This window comes from Haliotis asinina, chromosome 11, assembly GCF_037392515.1.
Source record: "Haliotis asinina isolate JCU_RB_2024 chromosome 11, JCU_Hal_asi_v2, whole genome shotgun sequence".
NCBI classification, from domain to species: Eukaryota; Metazoa; Mollusca; class Gastropoda; order Lepetellida; family Haliotidae; genus Haliotis; species Haliotis asinina.
This window is the reverse complement of record NC_090290.1, coordinates 35874786-35902525: the sequence shown is the minus strand read 5'-3', so window position 1 is coordinate 35902525 and position 27740 is coordinate 35874786. Positions and strand designations below refer to the sequence as shown.

General features: G+C 40.5%; 1 protein-coding gene across 1 annotated transcript; it reads right to left on the bottom strand.

Moving 5' to 3' along the window:
• Positions 1-203: 203 nt before the first annotated feature.
• On the bottom strand, positions 204-27490 carry LOC137255795 (ATP-binding cassette sub-family B member 6-like). Its single transcript, XM_067793335.1, has 20 exons — positions 27409-27490; positions 26498-27045; positions 24782-24908; positions 22611-22800; positions 19894-20022; positions 19480-19582; positions 19004-19093; positions 17017-17138; positions 15416-15525; positions 13712-13777; positions 12932-13146; positions 12042-12105; positions 9613-9698; positions 8298-8355; positions 5604-5708; positions 4354-4427; positions 3672-3772; positions 3032-3144; positions 2160-2323; positions 204-351 (listed from the first exon to the last, which is right to left on the bottom strand). Exons 2-20 carry the CDS (start codon positions 26989-26991, stop codon positions 204-206), a joined length of 2559 nt encoding a protein of 852 aa, XP_067649436.1. The 5' UTR covers positions 26992-27045; positions 27409-27490.
• Positions 27491-27740: the final 250 nt, after the last annotated feature.

Below are 27740 nucleotides of genomic sequence, written 5' to 3'. Positions count from 1 at the left end.
AGTCAATATGCAGAGTATTGTGGTTCTTCAAGATGAATAACACTGAGGATCTATTGTGGATCTACAAGATGTACAACATTGTGGGCTTTCAAGATGTACATTACTGCCGTGAATCCTTAATGTTCAACACTGTTGATCTTCAAAACATACAGCACTGAGAATCTGCAAGAAGTACAACACTGAGCAGATTACTCAGTTTGTCTTCAGCTTTTGATGTCACCATTTCCGTCACCACCATTGCTTGCGCAGGCACCATTCTCATCGCCGTTCTCTTCACCTTCCTCGGTCTTGGTGAGTTGTTGCTGCCACATATCATAGTAGTAACCTCCATGCTCGAGAAGTTCATCATGCCTGCAACATGTTTCACATAAAATATACACCTGGAAGTGAATTAAGCACCTTCTGATATATTTCATGATTGCAGAGCAACTGTCAACAATTGTTAAACATGAATGGGACTTTCTTGGACACCGTGTGAGATTGAGAGAACCCCCTCTCCAGAATCTTGAACAGCTGGAAGCTGCTTTGCATGAAGAATGGTGGCAATTGCCACTTTGATCTTATCAGAAGGTTTAATAGTAGCATGAGGAGGAGGATTCTAGCTGCCATCCAAGCACGTGGGGGACACACCCGATACTGATGCCAGACACATCAGACGTTAACATGTGACATTCCTTGTGCATAATTTCTTGTAATAGTCAGCCACTGACAATGCTACGACCATACTTGTTTAGTGACTATTTTCATCAAAAATCAACAGTGAACAAATCACGCTGGTTACGCAATCAAAACAATACGAATTGGAATCATTTCCTTGTGTTTCATTTGCCAGTAGATTGTATGATTCACAATCGCTAAGGTTCCACTATCTTTGGAATAGTAAGAGAGTTACAGTAAGTGTTGTTTCTCATCATCCCTTAAATAGTGGGAGTCCTTAATTACTTTCAAGGTGTATATGGTGTCACATTGTTAGTTATTAACCTATCACACAGGGCATATTGTGTGATGCCTTGTGTGAACCAAAGGATGCATCACATAATGACCTAAATGTGCCTTTCCTGCATTCACTCATACACAGGCAGAATTTGTAACTTTCATTTTGTCATTTTAAATCCTATAGATGAGGCAAGCCAAGAGTTACCTCCCTTTACCCATGCTTTAGGATAAACATGCACTCACTCCAGAAACCAATGCGAGATAAGTGTCATACTTAAGATGAGGAGTTTTGAATATCTCAGCGGGCCACATGAAATTTTTACCACTACATGAGCAGGCTACATGTAATATAATTACATGTATAAGTGGATAAGCCTTAGTTGTTTATCAGATGATGTGTAAGTCTGACATTCTAACTACTTTGCATTCTAACTACTCACCGAGCAATACATTTTAGCTATGTGCTACTTGTAAATACTGAAGCCTGGACCAGACAACCATATGATTGATACTATGAGCGCAATCCGATAATGCTATGTCTGACTGTGATTAACAACACATTCTTCCCCTGTACAGTATGGGGTTGCTTGCTGCCTATTTGAATCTAACCTTCACTGGGTGTGTTGGGTGCAGAGTTTAATTTTACGCTGCTGTTGGCAATATTCCAGCAAAATTATGGCAGGGGACACCAGAAATGGGCTTCATACATTGTACCCATATGGGGAATCAAACCCCAGGCTTCAGCATGACGAAGCCAATGCTTTGTCCACTAGGCTTTTCTTCCTCCCCTAGTTCGGTTTAGACCTACTTTCAACATAAAGTTACCACAGGTCATAATCTTGCGAACACTTTGTGGATCTAGATCAATGTTTTAAGGGACCCATTATCTAAGGCACAGCTATTAGCAATTTTTCAAACCTGGATCTCTTGGGCACACCCCAAACCTTAGACAGTGGGTTTGAATTGTTTTTTCAGTGGTTTTCCCTGATTATATTTCTAGTCTTGCTAGCACTATATCTTTGCTGGTAGTTTTCATCAAATTGGTAAATATGCGAGACCTACAGCTCTTTCCTCCTCCTATTAAACTGACATACAGCGAAAACATACTATGCTGTTATGATCTTAATCTATTCTCTGACACAGACATCCAGTAGTTGTAGCACTAAAGTTTTTGTGAAACATGGACCTCCATATTATTATGAGAATCAAAGTTTTCAACTCACGTTCCACGCTCGACAATTTCACCCTCGTCCAGTACAAGGATCTGGTTCGCATTGATGACTGTGGAGAGTCGATGGGCAACCACAAGTGTTGTTTTGTTCTCACTCACTCTGGCCAGAGATGCCTGGATGTTCCGCTCTGTCTTAGTGTCTAGAGCTGAAGTAGCCTGCAAACACAGAAAGTAACATCATGAGCAGGACTAGAGTTGCACCTGACTTGTAGCTGATGTTGCAATATTCACTATGTTGCAGCTATTGCCGCTGAGTTCACTATCTTGTAGCTAATGTGTTGTAACTAATATTGTTGGATTCACAGTGTTGTAGCTAACATCATGGGGATCAGTGTGTTGTAGCTGTCATGAAGGTCAGTGTGTTGTAGGTAATGTCAAGGGGATCAGTGTGTCGTAGCCAACATCATGGGATCAGTGTGCTGTAGCTGTCATGAAGGTCAGTGTGTTGTAGGTAATGTCAAGGGGATCAGTGTGTTGCAGCTAATCTCATGCTGGACCAGTCTGGTGTAGCTAATGTCATGGGATCAGTGTGTTGGAGCTAATGTCATGGGGATTAGTGTGTTGTAGCTGACACAGGGATCAGTGTGTTGTAGCTAACATTGTGGGGATCAATATGTTGGAGCTTATGTCATGGATCTAACTGTGTTAAGGCTAAGTAAACTTAGTCTCAGTACTTTTCATTACACTCCACTACTGAGTCTAACAAACCCTAGTATGAGGTAGTGTCAGGTAACCTTTCAGTGACCTATGATCGTCCAATCAAATGAGACTAACTTTACTTAGACTGTAATTGTGTTGTAGCTGAAGTCAGAGTTGTATCTACTGGTATAGGTGAGAGTATTGTGGTGGAGACCCGGCTTGTACCTCATCCAGAAGCACAATGGCAGGAGCTTTCAGCATCGTCCTGGCGATGGCAACCCTCTGTTTCTCTCCCCCACTCAACTTCAGACCACGCTCCCCAACTACCGTCTCATAGGCTGCAATCATCAATAATCATGATAATATTAGCGTACAATCCTTCACATTAGTGCAGAAATCATCACACAATAGAATCTTTTCATTTTCAGCTGAAGTCTCCTTAACTGTCAACTTTCATAACCAGTTCTAACGCCAAAAGTACATCTTGTGAACATCATATCTTATGTATTTGACACACCTTACACTGAGACTTTTGCTTCATAGCTTCAGAAAGTTTTAACTACATGTTAGACCAAATATAATCTTAGAAAAAGGTCTAAAACATAGAAACCGCTGCTGAAACAGCCATGTTCAAAATGAAATAAAAGAATTATTACGATTTTCCCAGGTTAGAAGACTGCAGTTCGTTGTTTAATACCACACTCAGCGATATTCAAGCTATGTCAGGAAATTATCGCATATGGACCAGACAATCCAATGATCAACATTACAAGCATTGTTCTACATAATTGGGATATGATGACCCATGTCAAATTAACTGTGAGTTACATCACTACAATCCTGCAATTCACAATGTCGTCCTCACCATTAGGGAAGCCTAGAATTCTGTGATGGATGTCGGCAAAGGCAGCAGCTTCATACACATCTTCGTCAGATGCTTCAACCTTGCCATATCGGATGTTATATCTGAAACAAGAAATATGTATAAATGCTTTGGAAATAAAGTAAATAATGAAAAGAAAATCCTACCAAATTAATGTTAGACAAGACTGTGTCCAAGTTCATTGCACTTACATTGTTGTTCATGCATATGTGACTGTTTCCAATAGTCTGGACAAGCTCAGGTTCTATTGTGCATATATTCTGAGGGATTTTCACACTGTGTGTGTGTCCAGACACAAGTTGGTTGGCTGGTTTGTTGTTTAATGCCACACTCAGCAACATTCCAGCTACATGGAGGTGGTCTGTAAATAATCACTTCTGCACCCGAAAATCCGGTGATCAGATTATGAGCACCGACCTGCGCAATCAGGATACAATGACGTGTTAACCAAGTCAGCAAGACTAACCATCCAATCACGTTAGCTTCCTCTTACAACAAGCATGGGTTACAGAATTTAAGTTCAGGGTCTTCAGGGTTCCAGATACAAATAACACAGGTTTCATTGAATCAAAAGTAAAAACTGTTAAATAATCATGTAACCTTTTTAATAACGGGGTCAATTTATGTCTGGGTCCACATTGAGCAGCAATGTGCAAATACGTACTTGATGTCATTGTTAAACAGTACTGTATCCTGGGGGACCACGCCTATCTGCTTTCTCAAAGAACTCTGGGTCACCTGAAAGATGCAAACGATATTCTGTATCACTGAGGAGGCCTGGTCATCGACAGACACATGTCAGTGAACCTTTAACATGTCTAAAATCTTTAGACACAGGTCAGTCTACCTGTAACATCTTCAGACACATGTCAGTTATCTGTAACACATCTAACATCTTTAGACACAGGTCAGTCTACCTGTAACATACCTAACATCTTCAGACACATGTCAGTCAACCTGTAACACATCTAACAACATAAACACATGTCAGTCTACCTGTAACATCTTCAGACACATGTCAGTCTACCTGTAACACATCTAACATCTTCATATGCATGTCAGTCTACTTGTAACACATCTAACATCAAAAACACATGTCAGTCTACCTGTAACATCTTCAGACATATCAGTCAACCTGCAACGTATCTGATATCTTTTAACACTTCTGTTTACCTGTGATATATATCCCCGCCATTTATAAACACATGTCAGTTTACCTGTGATATATCTTGTCATCTATAAATACATGTCAGTTTACCTGTGATATATATATATCCTTGCCATCTATCAACACGTCAGTCTACGTGTGATATATCTAGCACATTTACACTCATGTCAGTCTACGTGTAAGACATCTAATATCTTTAAATACTTCAGTCTACCTGTAATATATCTTGTCATCTATAAATGTATGTCAGTCTAACTGTGACATATCCTGGTCATCTATAAACAAATGCTAGTCTACCTGTACATATCCTCGCCATCAATCAACACATCAGTCTACTTGTACATATTTTGGCCATCTATAAACACATGTCAGTCTACTTATGATATATCTTGTCATCTATAAACACATGTCAGTCTACCTGTGATATATCTTGTCATCTATGAACATGTCAGGCTACCTGTGATATATCTTGTCATCTATAAATGCATGTCAGTCTACCCGTGATATATCCTGGCCATCTATTAACACATGTCAGTCTACCTGTGATATATCCTGGCCATCTATTAACACATGTCAGTCTACCTGTGATATATCTTGTCATCTATGAACATGTCAGGCTACCTGTGATATTCCTTGTCATCTATAAATGCATGTCAGTCTACCTGTGATATATCCTGGCCATCTATTAACACATGTCAGTCTACCTGTGATATATCCTGGCCATCTATTAACACATGTCAGTCTACCTGTGATATATCCTGGCCATCTATTAACACAGTCCCCTTGTTGATATCATAGAAGCGGAACAGTAGCCGGATCACTGTGCTCTTTCCACTACCAGTGTGGCCCACCTGAATACAGAGAGAAACAATCAGCCAGAGGGCAGATGGCAGAGTGGGCAGGGGGGTCAGTAGGTGGCAAGAAGATGTTGTGTAGGTGGCTGAGTGGGCTGGAGGGTCAGTATGTGGTAAGAGGATGTTGTGTAGGTGGGTGGGCTGGAGGGTCAGTACATGGTAAGAGGATGTTGTGTAGGTGGCTGAGTGGGCTGGAAGGTCAGTACGTGGTAACAGGATGTTGTGTAGGTGGGTGGCTGGTGGGTCATCAGGCAGTAAGACAATGTTGTGAAGGTGGCTGAGTGGGCTAGTGGGTCAGTAGGTAAGAGGATGTTGTGTAGGTGGGTGGGCTGGAGGGTCAGTACGTGGTAAGAGGATGTTGTGTAGGTGGGTGAGTGAGCTGGTGTGTCATCAGGCAGTAAGACAATGTTGTGAAGGTGGGTAAGTGGACTTGTGGGTCAGTAGGTGGTAAGAGATGTTGTGAAGGTGGATGAGTGGGCTGGAGGGTCAGTACGTGGTAAGAGGATGTTGTGTAGGTGGGTGGGCTGGAGGGTCAGTACGTGGTAAGAGGATGTTGTGTAGGTGGGTGAGTGAGCTGGTGTGTCATCAGGCAGTAAGACAATGTTGTGAAGGTGGGTAAGTGGACTTGTGGGTCAGTAGGTGGTAAGAGATGTTGTGAAGGTGGATGAGTGGGCTGGAGGGTCAGTACGTGGTAAGAGGATGTTGTGTAGGTGGGTGGGCTGGAGGGTCAGTACGTGGTAAGAGGATGTTGTGTGGGTGGGTGAGTGAGCTGGTGTGTCATCAGGCAGTAAGACAATGTTGTGAAGGTGGGTGAGTGGACTTGTGGGTCAGGTGGTAAGAGATGTTGTGAAGGTGGGTGAGTGGACTTGTGGGTCAGTAGTTGGTAAGAGATGTTGTGTAGGTGGGTGAGTGGGTTGGTGGGTCAGTAGGTGAGAGGATGTTGTGTAGGTGGGTGAGTGGGTTGGTGGGTCAGTAGGTGGTAAGAGATGTTGTGAAGGTGGGTGAGTGGACTTGTGGGTCAGTAGGTGAGAGGATGTTGTGTAGGTGGGTGAGTGGGTTGGTGGGTCAGTAGGTGAGAGGATGTTGTGTAGGTGGGTGAGTGGGTTGGTGGGTCAGTAGGTGAGAGGATGTTGTGTAGGTGGGTGAGTGGGTTGGTGGGTCAGTAGGTGAGAGGATGTTGTGTAGGTGGGTGAGTGGGTTGGTGGGTCAGTAGGTGAGGGGATGTTGTGTAGGTGGGTGAGTGGGTTGGTGGGTCAGTAGGTGAGAGGATGTTGTGTAGGTGGGTGAGTGGGTTGGTGGGTCAGTAGGTGAGAGGATGTTGTGTAGGTGGGTGAGTGGGTTGGTGGGTCAGTAGGTGAGAGGATGTTGTGTAGGTGGGTGAGTGGGTTGGTGGGTCAGTAGGTGAGAGGATGTTGTGTAGGTGGGTGAGTGGGTTGGTGGGTCAGTAGGTGAGAGGATGTTGTGTAGGTGGGTGAGTGGGTTGGTGGGTCAGTAGGTGAGAGGATGTTGTGTAGGTTGGTGAGTGGGTTGGTGGGTCAGTAGGTGAGAGGATGTTGTGTAGGTGGGTGAGTGGGTTGGTGGGTCAGTAGGTGAGAGGATGTTGTGCAGGTGGGTGAGTGGACTTGTGGATCAGTAGGTGGTAAGAGATGTTGTGTAGGTGGGTGAGTGGGTTGGTGGATCAGTAGGTGGTAAGAGATGTTGTGTAGGTGGGTGAGTGGGTTGGTGGGTCAGTAGGTGGTAAGAGATGTTGTGTAGGTGGGTGAGTGGGTTGGTGGGTCAGTAGGTGGTAAGAGATGTTGTGCAGGTGGCTGAGTGGGTTGGTGGGTCAGTAGGTGGTAAGAGATGTTGTGCAGGTGGATGAAAGGGTTTCTAGGAGTCAGCTGTGTCTGAGCAAGGAGGTGGATGGGTGTTTGGTGATTTGGTGAAGTAGCAAGTGAGTGAATTTATAGGTGTTTGGGTGCAAGGGTAAATGGATCCTTGGGTGTATGATTCAATGAGTGAGTGTGTGAAGGAGTTTAGTATCACGCCGCACTCAGCAATATGGAGGCAGTCGGTAAAGAATCAGATCTGGACTATACAACCTAGTGATGAACAGCATGAGCATCGATCATGTTTCAACCAAGTCTAAACACCCAATCATGTTAATCATCTCTTATGACAAGCATTGTTATGGAAGATCAATACTGTAACCCAGATCTTCATGGGTAGTATGCTTCATATGTGTTCACAATGGTTGGATTCAAGCATGGGTCAATGAGTTTGTGGATGCCGTGTGACTTAGTCCAGAGGTTGGGTGTTTTTAATCTTCTCTGTTTGGACAAAGAGACGAAAAGTATGTTACACAATAGCCCTATATATGAAAATGAACACAACAAAATGAAAACAACAAACACTAAACAAGTACGTAATTATTGCATAAGTCTTTCAACCACGTGGGCTTAAAACTTTTGTCAAAATATTTTTAAAACAAATTCATATTACAAGAAAATAGATGATAGTAAAAATATTTTATACGCAAAGGGAAGGATCTGAGGTTCAGCCATACTATATAAGATTCAAGAAAGCTAGTATCTGCAGTGCACTCACCAAAGCATATGTTTGTCCTGGTGGTACAGTGAAACTGATGTTTTTCAGTATCTGCTTCCTGTAATAGCAAACAGAATGTAAGCTTTATTGAGAAGTTGCAAATGTTATGATTTAAATGCAAGCACACCATAGATGTCACAGTCTTACAGGGCTCAGTTTTAGAGATGGTAACACCCTGCACCAGGTGCGACCTAAATTAACAACCTAGTTGCAACAGCCAAATCCCAGTTGCACTTTCATGTAATGTAATTTGTATTATCAATGATAAAGTGATAGTTATCACTGGGTCGCAATGTTTAGAGCTTTGAGTTTGAGTTGTTTCATATCACGGTAATAGTACTTTTAGCAGCATGCCTTTCCAGATAGTACTTCACAGTTACCTGCCCTTTGCAATCTCTTGTTTATTTCCTGTTCAAGAAAGTTCTAAGTGAATGGTGACAGCCGTATTTTGCTTGAATGTTCTTGACTGTGTGTTGTACATATAAAGGCTGGTTGTTGTGTTGTGCGACATGGACTAACACACAGACACTTACACTCGGAATTACTGGAATTCTGCCTCTGCCTGTGTGTCAGCAACATTATCAACATCACCATCGTTTGACAAAGTCTGCATGATTACTGACTTTGTAAACAAGCACCATCTAGTATTTCTGCTCTCTATAATACCAAGATTTGGGTGAGTTAATGTCGTATACTTGTGACCCATTATCTTAGACTTGTAACTCAATGGCATTATGCTAGAAATCTGTATTGAGTTTCACTGTAACTTTCTCATTGTTTGCTCAATATATTATTGAATATTTCAGAGTTGTCTGTGTTATATTTTGATGGTTCAGAGGGGATTCCTTATACCTTTTGTCACAGTAGTTATTTAACCATAACAACACCAAGGGCAGGATACTTTTGACCAAACAACATATTATGACACTGTAACCTGCAAAAAGCATTGGTTGCTGAGCGGAATAGATGGCTGACATTGTGTACTAATGATTAGGTGCATTACTCTGACAGTGTGAGTTCAAATCCCAGACGGAACTTAAATTTCAAAAGTCCAAAAATCTGTACTTTAAATTAAAGTGTAATCCAAAACAGATGCTACATTTTAACCACTTTCTGGAAAGGCATTATGTATTCTGGACATTTATATTCAATGTGAAATATTTTGGAGACTGTGACTTCCATTTAATACAAAGTAAACCTCTTGCCCATATCACATAAAAAAACATTCTTCAAATATGCATCCCCTGTCCACATGAGCAATGCTAGAAGGCACTGCTGTGGCAGGTCAGTGAACATTATGATAGGCTAGACATACGCTGGGTCGTAGTGGAAGCTGACGTTGCGGAACTCAATCTGTCCTTCCTTCAACACGAGGTCCGGGGCACCAGGTTTGTCAGTCACCTGGATGTGGAAATAGTAACAGAAATAACATCATGACACCAATTTCTTTGAGTGGCATTTAGAAGTCAGTGCGATGAACAACCAGGAGAATTTGATGTAGTTTCTAACACTGTTATCAAGAAAGTGATGTAGGTACTTGTTACAAGCTACAACCGAAATGTTGGTCTTGTTATATTAAAGAAGTTGTATATCCATAAACTCACCTTGTTGTTCATCATGGCACCAGAAAAAGTTCAATCAACAGATACATTATTTGTGTTTTCCATATAACTGGGGTGCGTTGCAAGCCAAAAATCGCTTAGAGTAAGCAAATGAATCGCTTATTCCGGGCTTGCAACAGCTCAAAGCGTTTATCACTCTGCCATTTTTACTGTTTGCTCGTCTGGCGCTAATAAAGAACATGTTAGGAGAGTGTGGATGACGAGTGATGAATTTATGATTGTTGATGACTACATTGAACTTGTGGAACAAACTGAGGATGCCGGGATGTAAGCTGTTTTTTGCCAATTTGGCAGCCAAACATTTTTGTTCAGTCTTCAAATTCAAATTTTCCTGAGCCGCCATTTTGGTTTGAGAACGAAGCGACCTTATCCAGCAATTGCAAGAGGCTGAAAGTTAGCGCTTCGTTGTCAGGTGAATTGCTGTACATTGCTTGCAAGCGACTGGTTGTTTGCAATGCACCCCTGATGTGGAGCTATGCAGCAATTTTGATGCACCAGCAGATGGTATGTCAAATATGCTGTTTTGACTGGAGATTCATATCACAATTAATGTTAGGAATTGATTGAAATTTTACATTTGATTACTGGTTCAATACGAACAATCAATAATTGAAAAAAATTGGTTAGAGACACTTTTTAGATTTTTCTCTTCGGGTTGTAATTGTAGATAAATATAAAGAAAAAACATTTGGTTCTCTGTCGTTTCTTGTTTCATTTAGAAACTGTGGAAATTGAATTTGCAAATATCACATCCATGGTAAAATGATGCATCTTGGTGCTTCAGAGATGACTAACATATCAAGAATATATACTTTCTGGATTCTTCAAGAAATATCTAGTCATGACTTTTCAGTAAGTGAAGCAGGGGTTTAAAAATCCTACAGCCCAAAGACCGTTACAAGTTACCGTCACTTCGGGCAATCAAATGGTATCTTACTTGTTTGTGTGCTACTACAAAATTTCCACTTATGGTTTCGAACAGCAAACAAACTTGGATTTCATTTATATCTGCTAAAAATGTAATTATCAAATCTCACAATGAAGTAGAGTTTTCTTTCTTTCTTATTTATCACGCCTCAATAAACAGTACAGTAAACATCAACATCAAATCCCATCTTGATCTATTCTTTCATAATTACATCATGATTATGTCAGAAAAATCAGGGCAAGTAGAAAATTAGTCAAGTTACTTTTTAACATCACTTGTCCTATGGCAAGTGGCTTTTAAAGAAACATTTTGAAACCCTGAGTGAAGTGAGAGTTCTAAGAATCCAACATATTTTCAGGCCCTGACAACATCCTACATATGTTCCATTATCAAGTATTTCAAACTCTATCACAGTGGTCAGCAAATCGTCTGTGTTCAATGAGAAAATGTGATCGATTGCTTCGTTGTCTGGCCACTGCGACCAATCTTTTTGAATATTTCAATTAATCAGAACACCACTAGACACAATTCTCAATCTTTCACCATGACAATCATTTGGAACAATCATTTGGTTACAAAACGTAACACATTCCAAGATGTATGGGCGGTGGAGTAGTCCAGTGGTTAAAGCGTTTGCTTGGCACACCAAAGAGTCAGGTTCAATCCCTGACATGGGTGCAAAGTGTGAAGCCAGTATCTGGTTTCCCCACTGTGATAGTGCTGGAATGTTGCTAAAGGCAGCGTAAAACTAAACGAACACAACTGTAGTCTGTATATATAATCAATCTGAGCCAGACAATCAAGGGTCCCGTTTCCCAAAGCTCTCATAAGCCTAAGGTCTCATAACATTTCTCATAACATTCATACCTATGTTACAGAACAAGAGTATGAATATTTCGAGAAAAGTTACAAGGTCCTAGGTTTACGAGCGCTTTAAGAAATTGGGCCATGTGATTGATAGTCTGAACAGACAGTAGGATGATATTGATATAATGATGGGTCATCAGTCCAGTGACCAAACCTGCCCATATTGACTTTCACAGTTCAAATCCAGGGCCCCATTCCCCAAAGCAATCATAGCACTAATTTGATAGAAACTCCTACACTTAATCATAGATTTACAATTGTGATAGCACTACAACTGCATTGAGGAATGTGCCCCAGATAGCTAAGTCAAAGTTAAGGGGTACAAACCTCACACTGTTCTTCAAGAAGCTCAAACATGTTCTCCATATCTATAAATGCTTGCTGGATCATTCTGAAACACAGAACAGACACAGGGATCTAAACAACAGGATGCAGTTATTTGTGATGTTCCTTATGAAAGCATATGCCATGGTCAGCGAATCACTATCAAGTGTAGCTAATCCTTCAGACCAAATACACTCAAGTGGAGTTATACCTGCTGACGGATCAGGGTCGTTTCACCCCAACCAGTTTTACCCAGGTCATTTTGCCTGGGCTGTTTCATTCCAACTCCAAAATAAGTTATTTCATCCCATATTAGGGTCATTTCACCCCTAATCAAGGCTTGTTCACCCAACAAATTGAACTCTATTCAAATTACAGTGTGCCATTAGACGTCTACCACTTTGGGTGTGTCTGTCTGAGTTTTGAGTTTACGCCGCTTTCTGCAACATTCCAGCAGTATCATGGCAGGGGACACCAGAAATGGGTTTAACACACTGTGCCCATGTGGGGAATCGAACCTATGTCTTCGGCATGATGAGTGGACACTTTCACCTCTTCGCTACCCCACCGCCCCAGTTTACCACCTTGATGAAACACACTATCACATGTTTGGTACTAACAAAGAAATTAGTGGGGTCAAACTAGGTTTCGAACACACCATCATGGGTTCCTGACACACAAAAGGGACACAACTCAGGTATCAGCAGTGTCTTAGATGATAAGGGGATGGACTGACAAACCAACAAAAATAGCAGGGACAAACTAGATTTCAAACCCACAATCATCAGTTCCTGTTATGTCCACAGGACATGATATCTGCACAGCCAACGGTGATGCCAGGAGGACCTGGCCACCTGAGTCTGAACAAAAATAAGTACATACTTTGCCAGTACCTGTAGTATGTCCCCAGCCAGTTGAGGGGAGCATATAGCTGTGCAATGTAGGTGCCGAAAAGCACATAATCCCCAACTGTTAAGTGGAGTGAGTTGAGCCCATGCACTACAGCGTAGGCACACAGCAACGACCCTGTCAGAGTGCCGATGTTCACGATGAAGTTCTGTCCTAAGTTGAGGAGATTGAGGCTTGCTGTGGACTTCCACTCAGCGGTCTAGAAATACAGACAACAAACATTATTTGTATTACTACTTGATATGACAGGTGCTTGCGATGGAAGGATCATGCACATACACGAATAACAAGTGTGTGCAGTTTTAGGTCGCACTCAACAATATTTCAGCTATATGCCGGCATTCTGTAAATGATTTAGTTTGGACCAGACAATCCACTGATTAACACCATGAGCATCAATCTTTTACCAATGGGATATGATGAAATGAGTCAACCAAGTCAGCATGCTAACAAAGACATTAATAGGGTCAAACTAGGTTTTGAACACACAATCATGTGTTCCTGACACGCAAAAGGGACGTAACTCAGCCCGCAGCAGTATCTTAGGGGGGTTGATGCTGACAAACTCAACCTATCCTTCATCTTTTTCATCAGCTTATAATTCTGAACTAGTTCCCAAATCGACCATAGGTAAGTGCTGACAGTTCTTTAGGCATGTGATTCCAGTGCCAGTAACCAATACTTATCTTGTTAAAATGGTACCTGTTCAACTGGAAGATAATCCAAGGAATGTCTAAACCTGTTTTATATGGACACTGACTTACCTGGAAGGCTTGGATGGCTTTATCATATCTCTGTGTTTCAAACTCTGAAGCACCATAGTACTTAACCTGAAAGCAATCGAAAATTATCTTAAACCATCATTTCAGTGCCTAGTTATTACAACACAAGAGTGATAATATAGGTTAGTAAGGGCTTCTTTCCATGAGAATTTCAACCAAGCATCTTTTGATATCTGATGACACGTTGATCACACACACAAATCCATCACTGGTGACGTGCAGTGTATACAATACTTAAATTTCCCAGTTGACCTTCAGGGCCTGCTGTCGCCTGCAGTCTTTGAAATCAACAGGCCTTGAATGAAATTTGCAGGCCCAAGTCAAACCACTAAATACCAAATATACTACACTGTACACAGTTTCACACAGTTCCTACAAAATCAGTTAGCGAAGACTTTGGAGCAGAGAGAAATTTGCATTTTAGTATATATATGGGTAAGATTCTGGTTGAAAAATGCAATGAAAGATAATTTACTGAAGGCCACATGGGGCTGCTAATATCTGACACTGCCAGCCCGATACAATTACAACCAACACTGGTGACATGTCAGAACTGTGAAACTGTGTTGAAGTACTGTTGGATATAGGAAAATTTTTTTTTTTCACTTTTACCTCAACAATTTACATGGTTGATATGTGACAGTGTGAAATATTTCTTAAACTAAGTTAGTCCTAACTACAATCTCAGCATTGAGAAGATAGAAAACGAAAAAAAAGAAAAAAGAAACTTTACTGAGGAGAGATTAGTGCAGAAATGAGCAATAGGCTTCATTATAATAAATAGCCCCTTGTAAAATGTAATAACTTTCTTACTGAAACTATTAAGGATGTAGCTACCATGTAGTCTCACTGTCACAATAAAAAGAAACAGATAGGAGGGGTCATCTCAAAAGCAAAACCAGGATGCATAAAGCAGACAATGGTTGGGGGCTGGGGGATACAGATATCAGCTGAGATATGACAATCCTGATTAAACTGGGGAAGTACTTGGCATGTCATAACAATTTACAAATACTATCCAGTATCATATATATGTCAATTATATATTTTGAGGCATTTAATACAATGCCTTTTAATGGCTATCAGGTATAACATTCTTTTACATAAATTAACATAAGATTTTTGAAAGAAATATAATATCTTAATCAACTGATGATACATATTCAACATACATGAAATAGCAGAAAATATCTTTGAGTTGACCCATTGTGCCTATAGGCAGCACACAAATTTCATTCAAAGTGAGTTGACGGTCCATCTTTATACCTGGCTAAGCAACGTAATCATGATCTACAGTCTGATCTTTTGTTTCAAGCAGCTATTTGCATTTCTTCTGAGTCTTTCCCAATTTTACATGTAAACATGCTTTTATAGATATCCTCTTGTGCATCCCATTGAATGCCTAGTTAGGCTGAATTGGGTTGTTTTGACATAGGCAGTGCCAAAATAGTCTTTATCTATTTCCGACAGCACTTTTAGTAAGAATTCCTGTCTGTGAATCCCGACCAAGCATCTCACTGGTTATATTCATCACTGGTGACATGTGACTACAGTAACACACTGTCAGTAAGGACTCATTTCAATCAGAATCTCAATCAAATATCCTCTTATATAAAATGTATAAACATACTGGCAGATCCATCAAAAGCAAAACAAAGGCGAGTACTAAAGCTGCAACCAACTTACAGTCTCAAAGTTCAGCAGGGAGTCTACTGCTTTGGCATTGGCTTCATTGTCCAGCTTGTTTGTGAGACGCCGGAACTTGGTCCTCCACTCAGTTATGATGAAGGTGTAAGCTGAGAAAGATATTTGTAGGGCTGAAATATTTACCTATACTCTTAAAAAAGTAGGGGATAATGAACTTTCAATTTGGACAGGAAATGTAAACATAGACAAACGTTTCATGACAGACACCTTTTGAAGGCACCACCAATTCCCTCTATTACCACACCTAAAGACAACGCATGAGATGCACATGCACAATGCAGTAACCCCATACAAGTGCATGGGGTTCCACTCTTGATTTTGACGGTTTTCAAGAAGGTTGAGAAATCACTTAGAACATTAATTTTGACATTCATCTTGCATTACACATTTGTTAGTGTTTGTTTGCAAACGTTTGTTTTAAGATGCAAATTACATGCCAAATGCGACTACATTCCAAATAGCTGTGGCTGTAAGGAGTGCAAATGGTGATGCACTCTGAAAACATTCAGTTTTACCATATCAACTTTGATTGACTTCGACAAATTTTCTAAATATTTTTAATCATAAATAAATAAATGAAGTTCCCCTACTTTTTTTAAAGAGTATTTTTACATGACTGGAGTAGCACTGGGTACCATGAATGGCTTCTAACACATATATACTGCAAAGCATGAAATATTTGCAAGCATCATATTTTTTTGAGAAAACTGCAAATGACTTCAGATCTCAAAAATATCATGAAGCAATAAACAATCATCATCTCTTTATTACCCACAAGGTCATATACTTTCTTATTCACCAGTTCATATATCAACAACAGATCTATACAATACATCAGTTAAGCAAAGAAAACAACTTGGGGGAAGACAAATTACAAACATGTCACACGTCAAACAAGGAATACCCAATCAAAAGTTACTCAATCAGTGCATCTGACAGACTGATAATCCAGACAGTTTTAGAAACCGTTTGACAGGAAGGCACCATTTAACAAGCAAGGATAGGTTCAAAAACATTCATCCAGAGATCCAAAGCTTTGGTGATGTCACTGTCTTTTAAGTTTTAAGCTTAGATGGCCTGTGCAGCGTGTGTTGTTTTCAGGAAAGCACCACTGACTGCATACACACATACATTACATACATTGCAGTACTCCACTGAGCTCAGTTCAAGATAGGCAACCTTTTTGTGTGATTGGATTTACTTCAGGTAGAACTTTCAGTTGCAACCTCATTTTAAGAAATAGGCACGTTAGAGAAATATCATGATGCAAAAATGTCTATTGGATGCCACTCACAAAAATATTGGGGGATGGGGTGTAGGGTACCTACCCCAATGAAGCCAACACTTGGGTTGCCAGTGCAAAGCATACAATGTGGTCTTCAGTCATTTTCAAATGGGCGGTGGGTGGTCATTGCCAAGTTGCTGGAATACTGTTCTGTGTCATTAAAAATGCATCCACTTTCACACAATTACCCTCACTCTTCACAATTATACTCTTCTACTCTCAATCAAAAAAAGTGACAAATAAGTTGAACTCAAGAGAACTTATTGCCTCATTTGTGCATGATGTGCACACTCACTCAGATAGAGGGCCATGCAGAGGAACACGATGATCCCGAAGATGTAGTTGAAGGCCGTGATGAAGTATACGATAGCAATCACTATGTCAGCGATGGTGGGGACGATGTTGAAGAGGAGGTAGCTACAACAAGTAGAGTGAGCGAGGTAAAACTTTATGTCACATTGACAATATTTCAGCTATATTTTGATGACAAAAAGTTATATACTACGAATAAATATATCTGTACATTTTGGAAAACCTGTCAGGGAAGCACAGTATAATTACTAGACTATCACAAATCACTAATTTGATTTCCAGGTAAAATGCTGAATAATTTCAATAGAATACAAGAAAAAATTGGGCTACAGATCGCCAACAACTGAAGGTAGATCACCATGCCAGGGAACATGGCGACTTACATATTACTTTTGCAACCAAAGTTGGATTTACAACATCCCTTCAGCTGTTGGCAAATTTTAAGCAAATTAGCCACACATTAAAGCTAAAAATATCGATGATTATAATTCTGGCAATGACCCACATCCACTGAATGATGTGGTCTTAATTACCCACTTCGGAGGACAATTATTTGCAGCAAGAAGAAAGATGACATGATATCTTGCACAGAGGTGGATGTTGGCTATTTGAGGACAAGTTGTTGTTGAGGAGCATGGGCAGAATGGTGGACTGTCAGGAGGGTTCTGAATCAGGCGGTCTGTTGTTGAAGACATTCAGTTTCATATCACAACTCAGTTTTTCCATTTTCATGTTCAGTTTCCATTAATGGTCAAGTTTCCCCGCCAACAAAAAGTAAATGAAGCATTCATAAAATTGTCAGTTGTTTCCCTTTTCTGTTAGTATTCAGCTGTCTGATTTGTGTGCACTCCAGAATATAGGATGCTGAAGATTCTAACACAGTATTATCTCATACAACTTTCTTCTGCCAGTATATCATATGCTTGTCTCATGGATTAAGCCATGCATGCCTATGTAACAACTCTAGCACAGTGAAACTGCGAATGGCTCATTAGATCAGTTATGATTCCTTAAAGTGAGTGAGTGAGTGAGTGAGTGAGTTTAGTTTTACGCCGCACTCAGCAATATTCCAGCGATGTGGCAGCGGTCTGTAAATAATCGAGTCTGGGCCAGACAATCCAGTGACCAACAACATGAGCATCGATCTGCGCAATTGGGAACCGATGACATGTATCAACCAAGTCAGCGAGCCTGACCACCCGATCCCGTTAGTCGCCTCTTACGACAAGCATAGTCGCCTTTTATGGCAAGCATGGGTTGCTGAAGGCCTATATGGTTCCTTAGACAAACCAATCCTACTTGAATAACTGCGGTCGTTCTATAGCTAATACATGCACAGAAGGGTACATAAAAAAGTCACTTTTACAAACACTTGGTAAAAACTTGTTTCTCAACTTGTTATACAAATGACATGAAATGTTAAAGTGCATTTCTTCAACTACAGGTACATTCTCAAGTTGCAGACACATTCAAATTCGAATCTCAATGTATATCATTAGCAATTGTAAACCAAAAGTCACTGTCTTCTGCCATCAGATTGGTTCAAAAACATGATCAGAGGGTATTTGATTCCCGGAAACTGCAAGACTGTTTGCTGCATATTGATGCGTAGAAACATCGCACACAATTTTTTTTGTTGTGTCAACAGTGGTGACGTCTACAAATCATATTGTGACGTAAAGTTAGAATGACGCCACAAATGTGCAGCTCTAGATGCTGCCATGGGAACCAGCTGAAATGGCCAGCCGATGACACTTCACTGCTGTACTTGTACTCGATGTAAACAAGTTCAGACAATAAAACCGTTTGGTTTACTTTTTGTTTACAATGTCGATAAACATCACGTGTCGGCCAATGTTACCGAGTATTTGAAGCACGGGAATATTTCATTTGAAACCTCCGGCTGATGCTGTCTCCTAATTACAATGGTTGATTTATGATTACAGCTGATGTTTTAGGCTTTTGCCTACCTGAGCAGGTTGTTGATGCTGTTGGTGCCTCTGTCAACCACTCGAAGCACCTCCCCGGTCTTCCGCTGTAGATGCCATCGAAGCGACAGTCTGTGATACAGGATGTCATGTTGTAAGATACAGTCTCATCTCACACTACCACAATGGAATACCATGCCTTACAGAGGGGGGTGGATCTTAAAATAAGGGTGGACTTACAGATGGAGGTGGACTTACAGACGGGGTGGATTTCCAGATAGGGGTGGACCTTCAGATGGATATGGACTTACAGATGGTGATGGATATACAGATGGGTATAGATGTAAAGATCTTTGAAGATGGTGGTTGACTGAAATATGGGATGGATTTACAAATGCGAGTGGAATTACAGATGGGGTGGACTTACAGATAGGGGACAGACTTTCAGATGGGGTGTATCTACAGATAGGGATGGATTTACAGATAGGGGTGGATGTACAGATGCAGGGTGGACTTACTGATGCAGGTGGTTGAAGAGTTTGACCTGGACTCTTCGGGTGGTAAACTGCTGCACCTTGATCCACAAGAATGATCTCATGTTGTTAAGTAGCCCTGAAGTTCCTACAATTTAATAACAATGCCTAAGGGAGATGTATCAGTGAACAGAATACCAATATTATGTTATACTGACACCCTTACAAATAATTATGAATACTAAGCAGTTTGCACACACATGCTCAAACCATATCTCCTCTTTCACTCAATGAAGCATTTCTATCCCCTAAACAAAGACATTATTTCATATCATACACACACCAGGAATCAAACCCAGGAATTCAGCAACATAAGGCAGCAACCAAACCACCAGGCCATCGAACTTTAGGCACTTGTTGCTTACTACTGTCCTGAGTTGTGTCCTGCAAGCACCTTACCTGCTCCTCCCCCTTTCAGAAAACTGAGTCCCACAAACACCAAGATGTAGTCCCACCGGAAGGACAGGGTTGGAGCAGTCAAGTTAGAGTTGTCTCCACTTGTTTCTTTGCTGGGCGTCAAGCTGTTGACTGAAAGTCGAAAAAATCATTTTTCAGGACAGTTTATGGGATCAGTCATAATTGCAGTTTTTCTCTTTGAACTAAATCAAATATTGTCATCAAATTCTGGGATATGAACCAGGTAGAAAGGATTCAAAACAATCTGTTTTGATGTAAGAGTCATCTGCCTATTTTGTTGAATAGTACACCAAGAAACCTGACCATCAAGGGACTATCCAAACCACACTAATCATCTGTAGAAGCTCTCAATATTCACTTGGTGCTAGGAGTTTGGCTGCTAGACATATTTTTCAAACATCAATAAAACAATAGGCTTATAGCAAGGACGTCAATGAGTGAAAAGCTGTACAATTCACTGAAAACTTATTCTGTCTGGATTGCAATCTGGAACAGAAATGATGATTATAATAGTGCATATTACCATGGTGCAAGTATCCCCAACTAGTGCACAATACAAACACATAAAAAAGAAACCAGACACGCTCCGCACATAAACTACATCAGTTGTCTCCCTTGCAACACATCTCGGGTGTGTTGAAAGTTGTCTTCCTGCAATGTGTCAGAGGTAATATCGTTTAGTCTTAAGGGCAACGTTGTCAAAGTCACTGTTCAATGGTTGATTATGTCAGACGTCATATGTTGTATTTCTAAGTTCTTGTGATGGTTGGTCATGGTAGGTGCAATTGTAGGTTAGAATAAACTTGACATAATTAATAGACAACTGTTAAAAGGTATTATCTTTTTAGATCTTTCTTAAAAGGGCGCTGATGCAGAGAAATTTACATGGACTGGTTGTTTCTTTTGTTATTGTTTTTCTCCCATGAGTACGCGGATGATATCCCAGTACTCGTGACTGGTTCGTAATATCTGCTGTGCCACCCATATGCGCAATTGATAGTTTACGTATAGACTGATCAACAAAGATGCAGTCACTTTACTTCATTATTATGACAACAAATAAAACACCTTGAAGTCCAATCATCTGCCAGTGGTATAAAAAAAACCTGATAGGACTGCAAAATAAGGAAGTGAGTGTACATCTTTATATCTTGTCTTATAAACCTAATTAGTTCCTTCACACATTTGTATGCATTTTGAAAATTAATAAAAAAACCATAATCTTATACTTATGGTGAATTTTTAACATGATTTTTATATCCAAACATTGTATAGATTGCCAACGCGAATCATATTTCACACAAACACAATGCATGACCTTGGGCACGTATGCTGCAATACTGATTCTGCTGAATGCTACAAGCAATAAATTAAAACAAAATGCAAATATTTAATTTAAGACAGATGAAAGTAATTTCACTGGTGTTACCACTAATTATACCTGTTATAAATTCATTAACTGACCATCAAGTGAATGATGACAAATAACATGTGCAGGTTTATACCATCAAACGCGGGATACAGCAAGGAAGATGTAATCTGTGTTGCATGCAGCTTGAAAATAACTTATGGGCCGAAACTGTTTTGAGGATACCAATGGAACTTCATTGTTACATAAGAAATACATATAGGCATTTGCTGTGTACTCGGGTAAATGGGTATAATCATTTTTTTTACAATTTTTACCAAGAAAATTTGGTTTCGTAATTAGACCACTGGCGAGAAACATTATTCGCCTCTTTAAAGGCCACATGCAACCCAAAACTCAAACATAATCAAAACACAATTATCACTTTTCAATATATATTTATAATGCATAGCTGATTATGAACAAAACAAAAAGAAAAAAATTACAAGCTAAATAAAAAGTGCAATAATTTGTACTTGGGTCTATGATGCTCAAAACAAAAAACCCGGGATAACGCACCCAGTGAGTCTGCAAGTGTAATGAAATCTTTTCGTTGGTGGGCTCATTTGCTGATACACTAAGATGGCTCTCTGTATATGGCGTATAAGCCGAATAGGTGTTCATTTCATATTGGATGAGGTCAATGATTCAAGTTGAGCATTGCATGTTGTCATTAGCAGACATGCATGCAGAAATATAGGAGTAAATAAACCAAACATTAGTTTTCTCTGTGACAGAGGCGACTTATCACAATCAACATGCTTTTTTAGGTAACAAGTAGATTATTTACTTGTTTCTGTACACAAACAAGATTAGACTACTGCCAATGACCTCATACTGCGGGCATGCATACTGTTTCAAGTTCTGTGAACCTACCCAATGTGCATGCATTATGAATTCAGCGCAGCACAGCTGTTGAAACCACTTTTTCCGTCCGCGCTGGGGAAAAATTAGTGAATCGTTTGAACTCCAATTTCAAAGGCTTTTTTCATCACGTTTTTTTTTCAACTTCATAGGATGAATTGATATTGTTGGTGACTTGTTTCAGTAAGTGCAAACCAAAAGGTATCAGAATCTGCAAAGTTGTGTTTCACATCGCATGTGACCTTTAAATGTATCGAGAGAGGTACAGAGTTAAACACCTTGTGGTAGGGAGTTCCATGGAAAAGGGGCGACATTTTCAAAGCTCCTCCTTTCAAGAAACAAGAGACAAGCAAGTGGAATTGAAAGTCAATGCTGATCCTGAGAAAAGAGTGTTCTGGAATAATATAGCCCAGAAGGGTGTACTCACTGATTAGTTTACTGTAGAGAGGGACAAAGACATTGATGACTCTGCCTGCAACCAGGATCAACAGACACATCAACACAGTCAGCTGAAGTATCACATTGCCCTTAGGCCAGCAGTATGGGATCATCATCCGTAGCTTCACCATGATGTTGCTCCACGTTGACGAGGATTGACCGCCGACACCTCCACCAGACTGGACACACGTGGTCATGAAGGAAAGATTTTTAACACAATAACAACTTCAGACTTCTTACAAAATAGTTGAGACCCAAATAGTTATCATGGAGTGAGTGAATTTGGTTTAGTGCTGCTTTTTACAATTTCCCAGCAATGTAATGGTGGGGGGCACCAGAAATGGGTTTCACACACTGCACCCATGTGGGGAATCAAACCCGAGTCTTCTGTGCAACAAGTAAAGGCTTTAACCACAAGCTACTCCACCACCCAAGTTATGAAGGGGCTTAAACTACAGTCATCCCCCACAATAACGCGCTTTGCAATACCGCGGATTCGTTCAAACCAAAATAATCTGTGGCTCCCATACAAACTAAACTTGGACTGCGATCACACCCCTTCACCAGTGAAATTCAGTGCGGATGGCAACTGACAGTGTTTATCGTACATATCCATTGTGTTTCAGATGCTTAAAACATGAAGGGTTTTGTCAATAATAATCTTACCAGCATCGTAGTAGTAACTTATGAAAGACAACACATGCTATCAGTTAAGTTATGATGAGTACTTACAATGTTTGCTGTTATGCAACACAGTGTGCTATAGCTTGGTAAAACACGGTCACCCGAGAACGTATGGTGCGAGAAACCACATTTTATTTGATTAAATTCAATCCCAATTTTACTCATTAAAACTGTTGACAGAAACAATGGAGACACCGTGAGAGAATGGTATTTCCTCATTCCATACGTGTACAACTTCCGCTTACCACATTCCGTTTTTCACGCCTACCGCAATAGCACCAATTTCACATTGTTCTTAGCAATCACAAACAGATTAGTCTCATAATCCATGGACTCCACATCACTGATTCATTGATGTCATTTTTAACAATTAAATGGCTAACCTTTTGTTTTCTACAATCAAAGTAGCACAGGAAGTCAGCAGTGACTTGTCAAACTGTCTCCTACATAAAATGTATCCAGACAGGTAATGGCCTGTGTTCATTGTTATATTAAATATGCTTGCAGAAAACATGCATTATATATAAAACCAATAGCAATGTATAATAATCTGTTACAATAAATGCTTAATATATAAAATATTCTGATAACAGAAAATAAGTTTTATTAGGTAATATTATCGGATCGTCTTTACATGACTTGCACTAAAACATCTGTTTAGTTGAATAACAGGTAGCATAACAGGAACAACAATTAAGTTATCATGTCTAGTGATTTTTGATTGCAAGTTTCCCTTACATATATATGTATATTTTCACCTTCAACGATACGATATGGTTTTGACTAGGCACAATACACGAAATAGCAGTTTTGTTATGTCCTGGGAAAATACGATTTTACTTGGCCTTCGTTCCACATAATGTGATAAGTACTATAACACAGCTGTCTAATAAAGCAGGGGTCATCAGTGGACCCCAAGATCCATGTTATTGCGAGGGATGACTGTAGTTTGTGAATGAGTTTTATGCTGCTTGTAGCAATCCTCATGCAATATAATGGTGGGGTCACTAGAAATAGATTCCATACAATACACCAATGGGGCAAATCAGCCATTCTTCATCTCAGTAACAGGAAAAAACAGTAAAAAATATTACAAATGTCTCAGAGAACATCTGATCATAACGACCAGGTTTGGGTTTGGTTACTCCAGTTAATTAGCAGTATCAGTTTGATGTGTGTGGAAATATTGAAACAATTGAGTGTTGACAAACTTTAACAACAAATCAGGCTGAACCGAGATTTATAAAACCTATATTCCATGGTATCTGTACCCATGAAGATCCTGGTTAGAACTGATCCTCAGTCTCCCATGCTTGTCGGAACAGGCGACAAAAGCAGGCAGACTCACTGTTATTAAATCCCTATTTTGCACACTGCACAAGGCTACCCTTCATTTTTCAGCTTTTGTCACTTTCCTCCTGAAAACCAACAAATGAGATTCAAGAATAAAAAGCTGACATTTCAGCACTGTCTCACCATGTCATTGACAAGGATGTCGTACTTCATGTGGGACAGTCCTGGCGCCTTCAGTCCCATGATGAACAAAGTGAGGGTGAAGACGTACCGCACCACCCAGAAACCAAACTCCAGGTAGTTTTCAGTGCTGAAACACAGAGGTCATCATCGTGAGTGAGTTCGTGAGTTTGTGAGTGAGAGAGAGAGAGAGAGAGATAGAGAGAGGTTTGCTCCAGTGGGAACAGTAAAAATGTTTTCACACTGCACCTATTTTGGGAATCGAACCTGTGAACAAGTGTACCATTCACACATACATGTCCCGATACTACCCACCCATCCATGTACCACCTTTACCTACCCATCTGTGTACCACCTCTGTATACCCATACATGTACCACCTCTACATACCCATACATGTACCACCTCTACATACCCATACATGTACCACCTCTACATACCCATACATGTACCACCTCTACTTACCCATACATGTACCACATCTACATACCCATACATAATTACATGTACCAACTCTACATGCCCATACATGTACCATCTCTACATACCCATACATCTACCATCTCTACATACCCATACATGTACCACCTCTACATACCTATACATGTACCGTCTCTACATACCCATACATGTACCATCTCTACATACCAATACATCTACCATCTCTACATACCCATACATGTACCACCTCTACATACCTATACATGTACCGTCTCTACATACCCATACATGTACCATCTCTACATACCCATACATGTACCATCTCTACATACCCATACATGTACCACCTCTGCTTACCCATACATGTACCACATCTACATACCCATACATCATTACATGTACCAACTCTACATACCCATACATGTACCACCTCTACATACCCATACATGTACCATCTCTACATACCCATACATGTACCATCTCTACATACCCATACATGTACCATCTCTACATACCCATACATGTACCATCTCTACATACCCATACATGTACCACCTCTGCTTACCCATACATGTACCACATCTACATACCCATACATCATTACATGTACCAACTCTACATGCCCATACATGTACCACCTCTACATACCCATACATGTACCATCTCTACATACCCATACATGTACCACCTCTACATACCCATACATGTACCACCTCTACATACCCATACATGTACCACCTCTGCTTACCCATTCATGTACCACCTCTGCTTACCCATACATGTACCATCTCTACATACCCATACATGTACCATCTCTACATACCCATACATGTACCACCTCTGCTTACCCATACATGTACCACATCTACATACCCATACATCATTACATGTACCAACTCTACATGCCCATACATGTACCACCTCTACATACCCATACATGTACCATCTCTACATACCCATACATGTACCATCTCTACATACCCATACATGTACCACCTCTACATACCCATACATGTACCATCTCTACTTACCCATCCATGTCGCAACACTACCCACCCATCCATGTACTACCATTACCTACCCATCCAATTCCCACCCACCAATGTAGCACCATTACCTACCTATCCATGTCGCAAAGCTATCCACCCATCCATGTACCACCACTACCACCCATCAGTGTCCCACCACTACTCACCCATCCATATCCAACCACTACCCACCCATCCAATGATCCATGTCCAACCATTACTCACCCATCCATGTCCAACCACTACTCACCCATCCATGTACCACCACCATTTATGACTCCACCATGAAACAAAGGCCAGATTCTCCCTGACGAATGCCATACACCAGAACAGAAGCAACACCAGTCCATGGCCTCTTGTAGGTATTGACGGCAGGGCGTAGTTCCTCTCCAAGCTCATCAGTCTAAAGGAGACAATCCATGCAACCAGCAACAACATCGACGTCAGAATCTCATATCCATACAACTGCTGTCCGAGGGAGGTGTCCTGTATAATCATGTGTAGTAGGGCCTCACAAGCCATCAGGGCGGTGATAATGATCTGTACCACATACCATCCCGACCAGGGAACACGACGGGGCTGGATGAGAGTGGCGTACCGCCCGTAGAAGAAACACTGAGTCAGACCACATACCATGATGATGATGAACAGAACTCCTGCGGATACTGTGTCGAAGAAACATTGGTTGATTCCCTCGTCGACCCACACAGATGTCCACAGTGTGTTGTTTTCACAGAACAGCATCTTGACTGGCCTGTCATTCAAGGGAGACAAAGCTGGCAGACCGCCGGTCTATATCTGTAAAGAAAATATATCATAAATGATAATCCTCAACAGAAACTGCAATTCAAAATTAAGTCTAAGAATGACCTCTATTCATGTCAGAAAACCCAGTTTTACTTAACAAAGCACTAACTATCTACATGAACATATCCCAAATCCCCTTCTCACAGAGCCCCGTATTACTGTGCAAAGGGGTATTGGTAGTCTCATATGTGTATCGTCAATCAATTTCAGACCAATCAATAAGAGTGTACATCAGCTGCCCCAAACAAACACAACCAAACCGAAAATTCAAATAACAGTCTGTCAGACTATAATTCTATTTTAATTCTAACCTATTTCACTACAAAACCAAACCTAAAAGGTTCACATACTTACACCGCACAAAATTCATGGATAGCAACTTCTTTTATTTCTTGAGTCCGACATTTTGATACTGATTCTTGTACCGTTGTTGTCGACCTCACAAAATAATAACAAGTGTTTGCCACAAATATGTCAATGTACCCGCCGCTCAAGTACAATGAAATATTGATAGTCACCAAAACTGACTGGTGTCTTGGTAATCCCCTAATGTAGACTGTCACCAAATTTGAAGATAATGGGTACAATAGTTCGTGAGATATCGCTTTACAAGAATCGGGACGTACATACTGACTACATAGTCAGTATGCCGCAATGCGGAGCGGGGAACAAAAAAAATTGTTGCC

Coding starts and splice junctions, on each gene's coding strand:
- LOC137255795 (XM_067793335.1), bottom strand. CDS start 26,991: ATGCTGTTCTGTGAAAACAACACACTGTGGACATCTGTGTGGGTCGAC. Junction 24,909..26,497: donor TGGTGGTGGTACATGGATGG/GTGAGTAGTGGT, acceptor TCTGTGTTTCAG/CACTGAAAACTACCTGGAGT. Junction 19,094..19,479: donor CTCTTCAACCACCTGCATCA/GTAAGTCCACCC, acceptor CCTGTATCACAG/ACTGTCGCTTCGATGGCATC.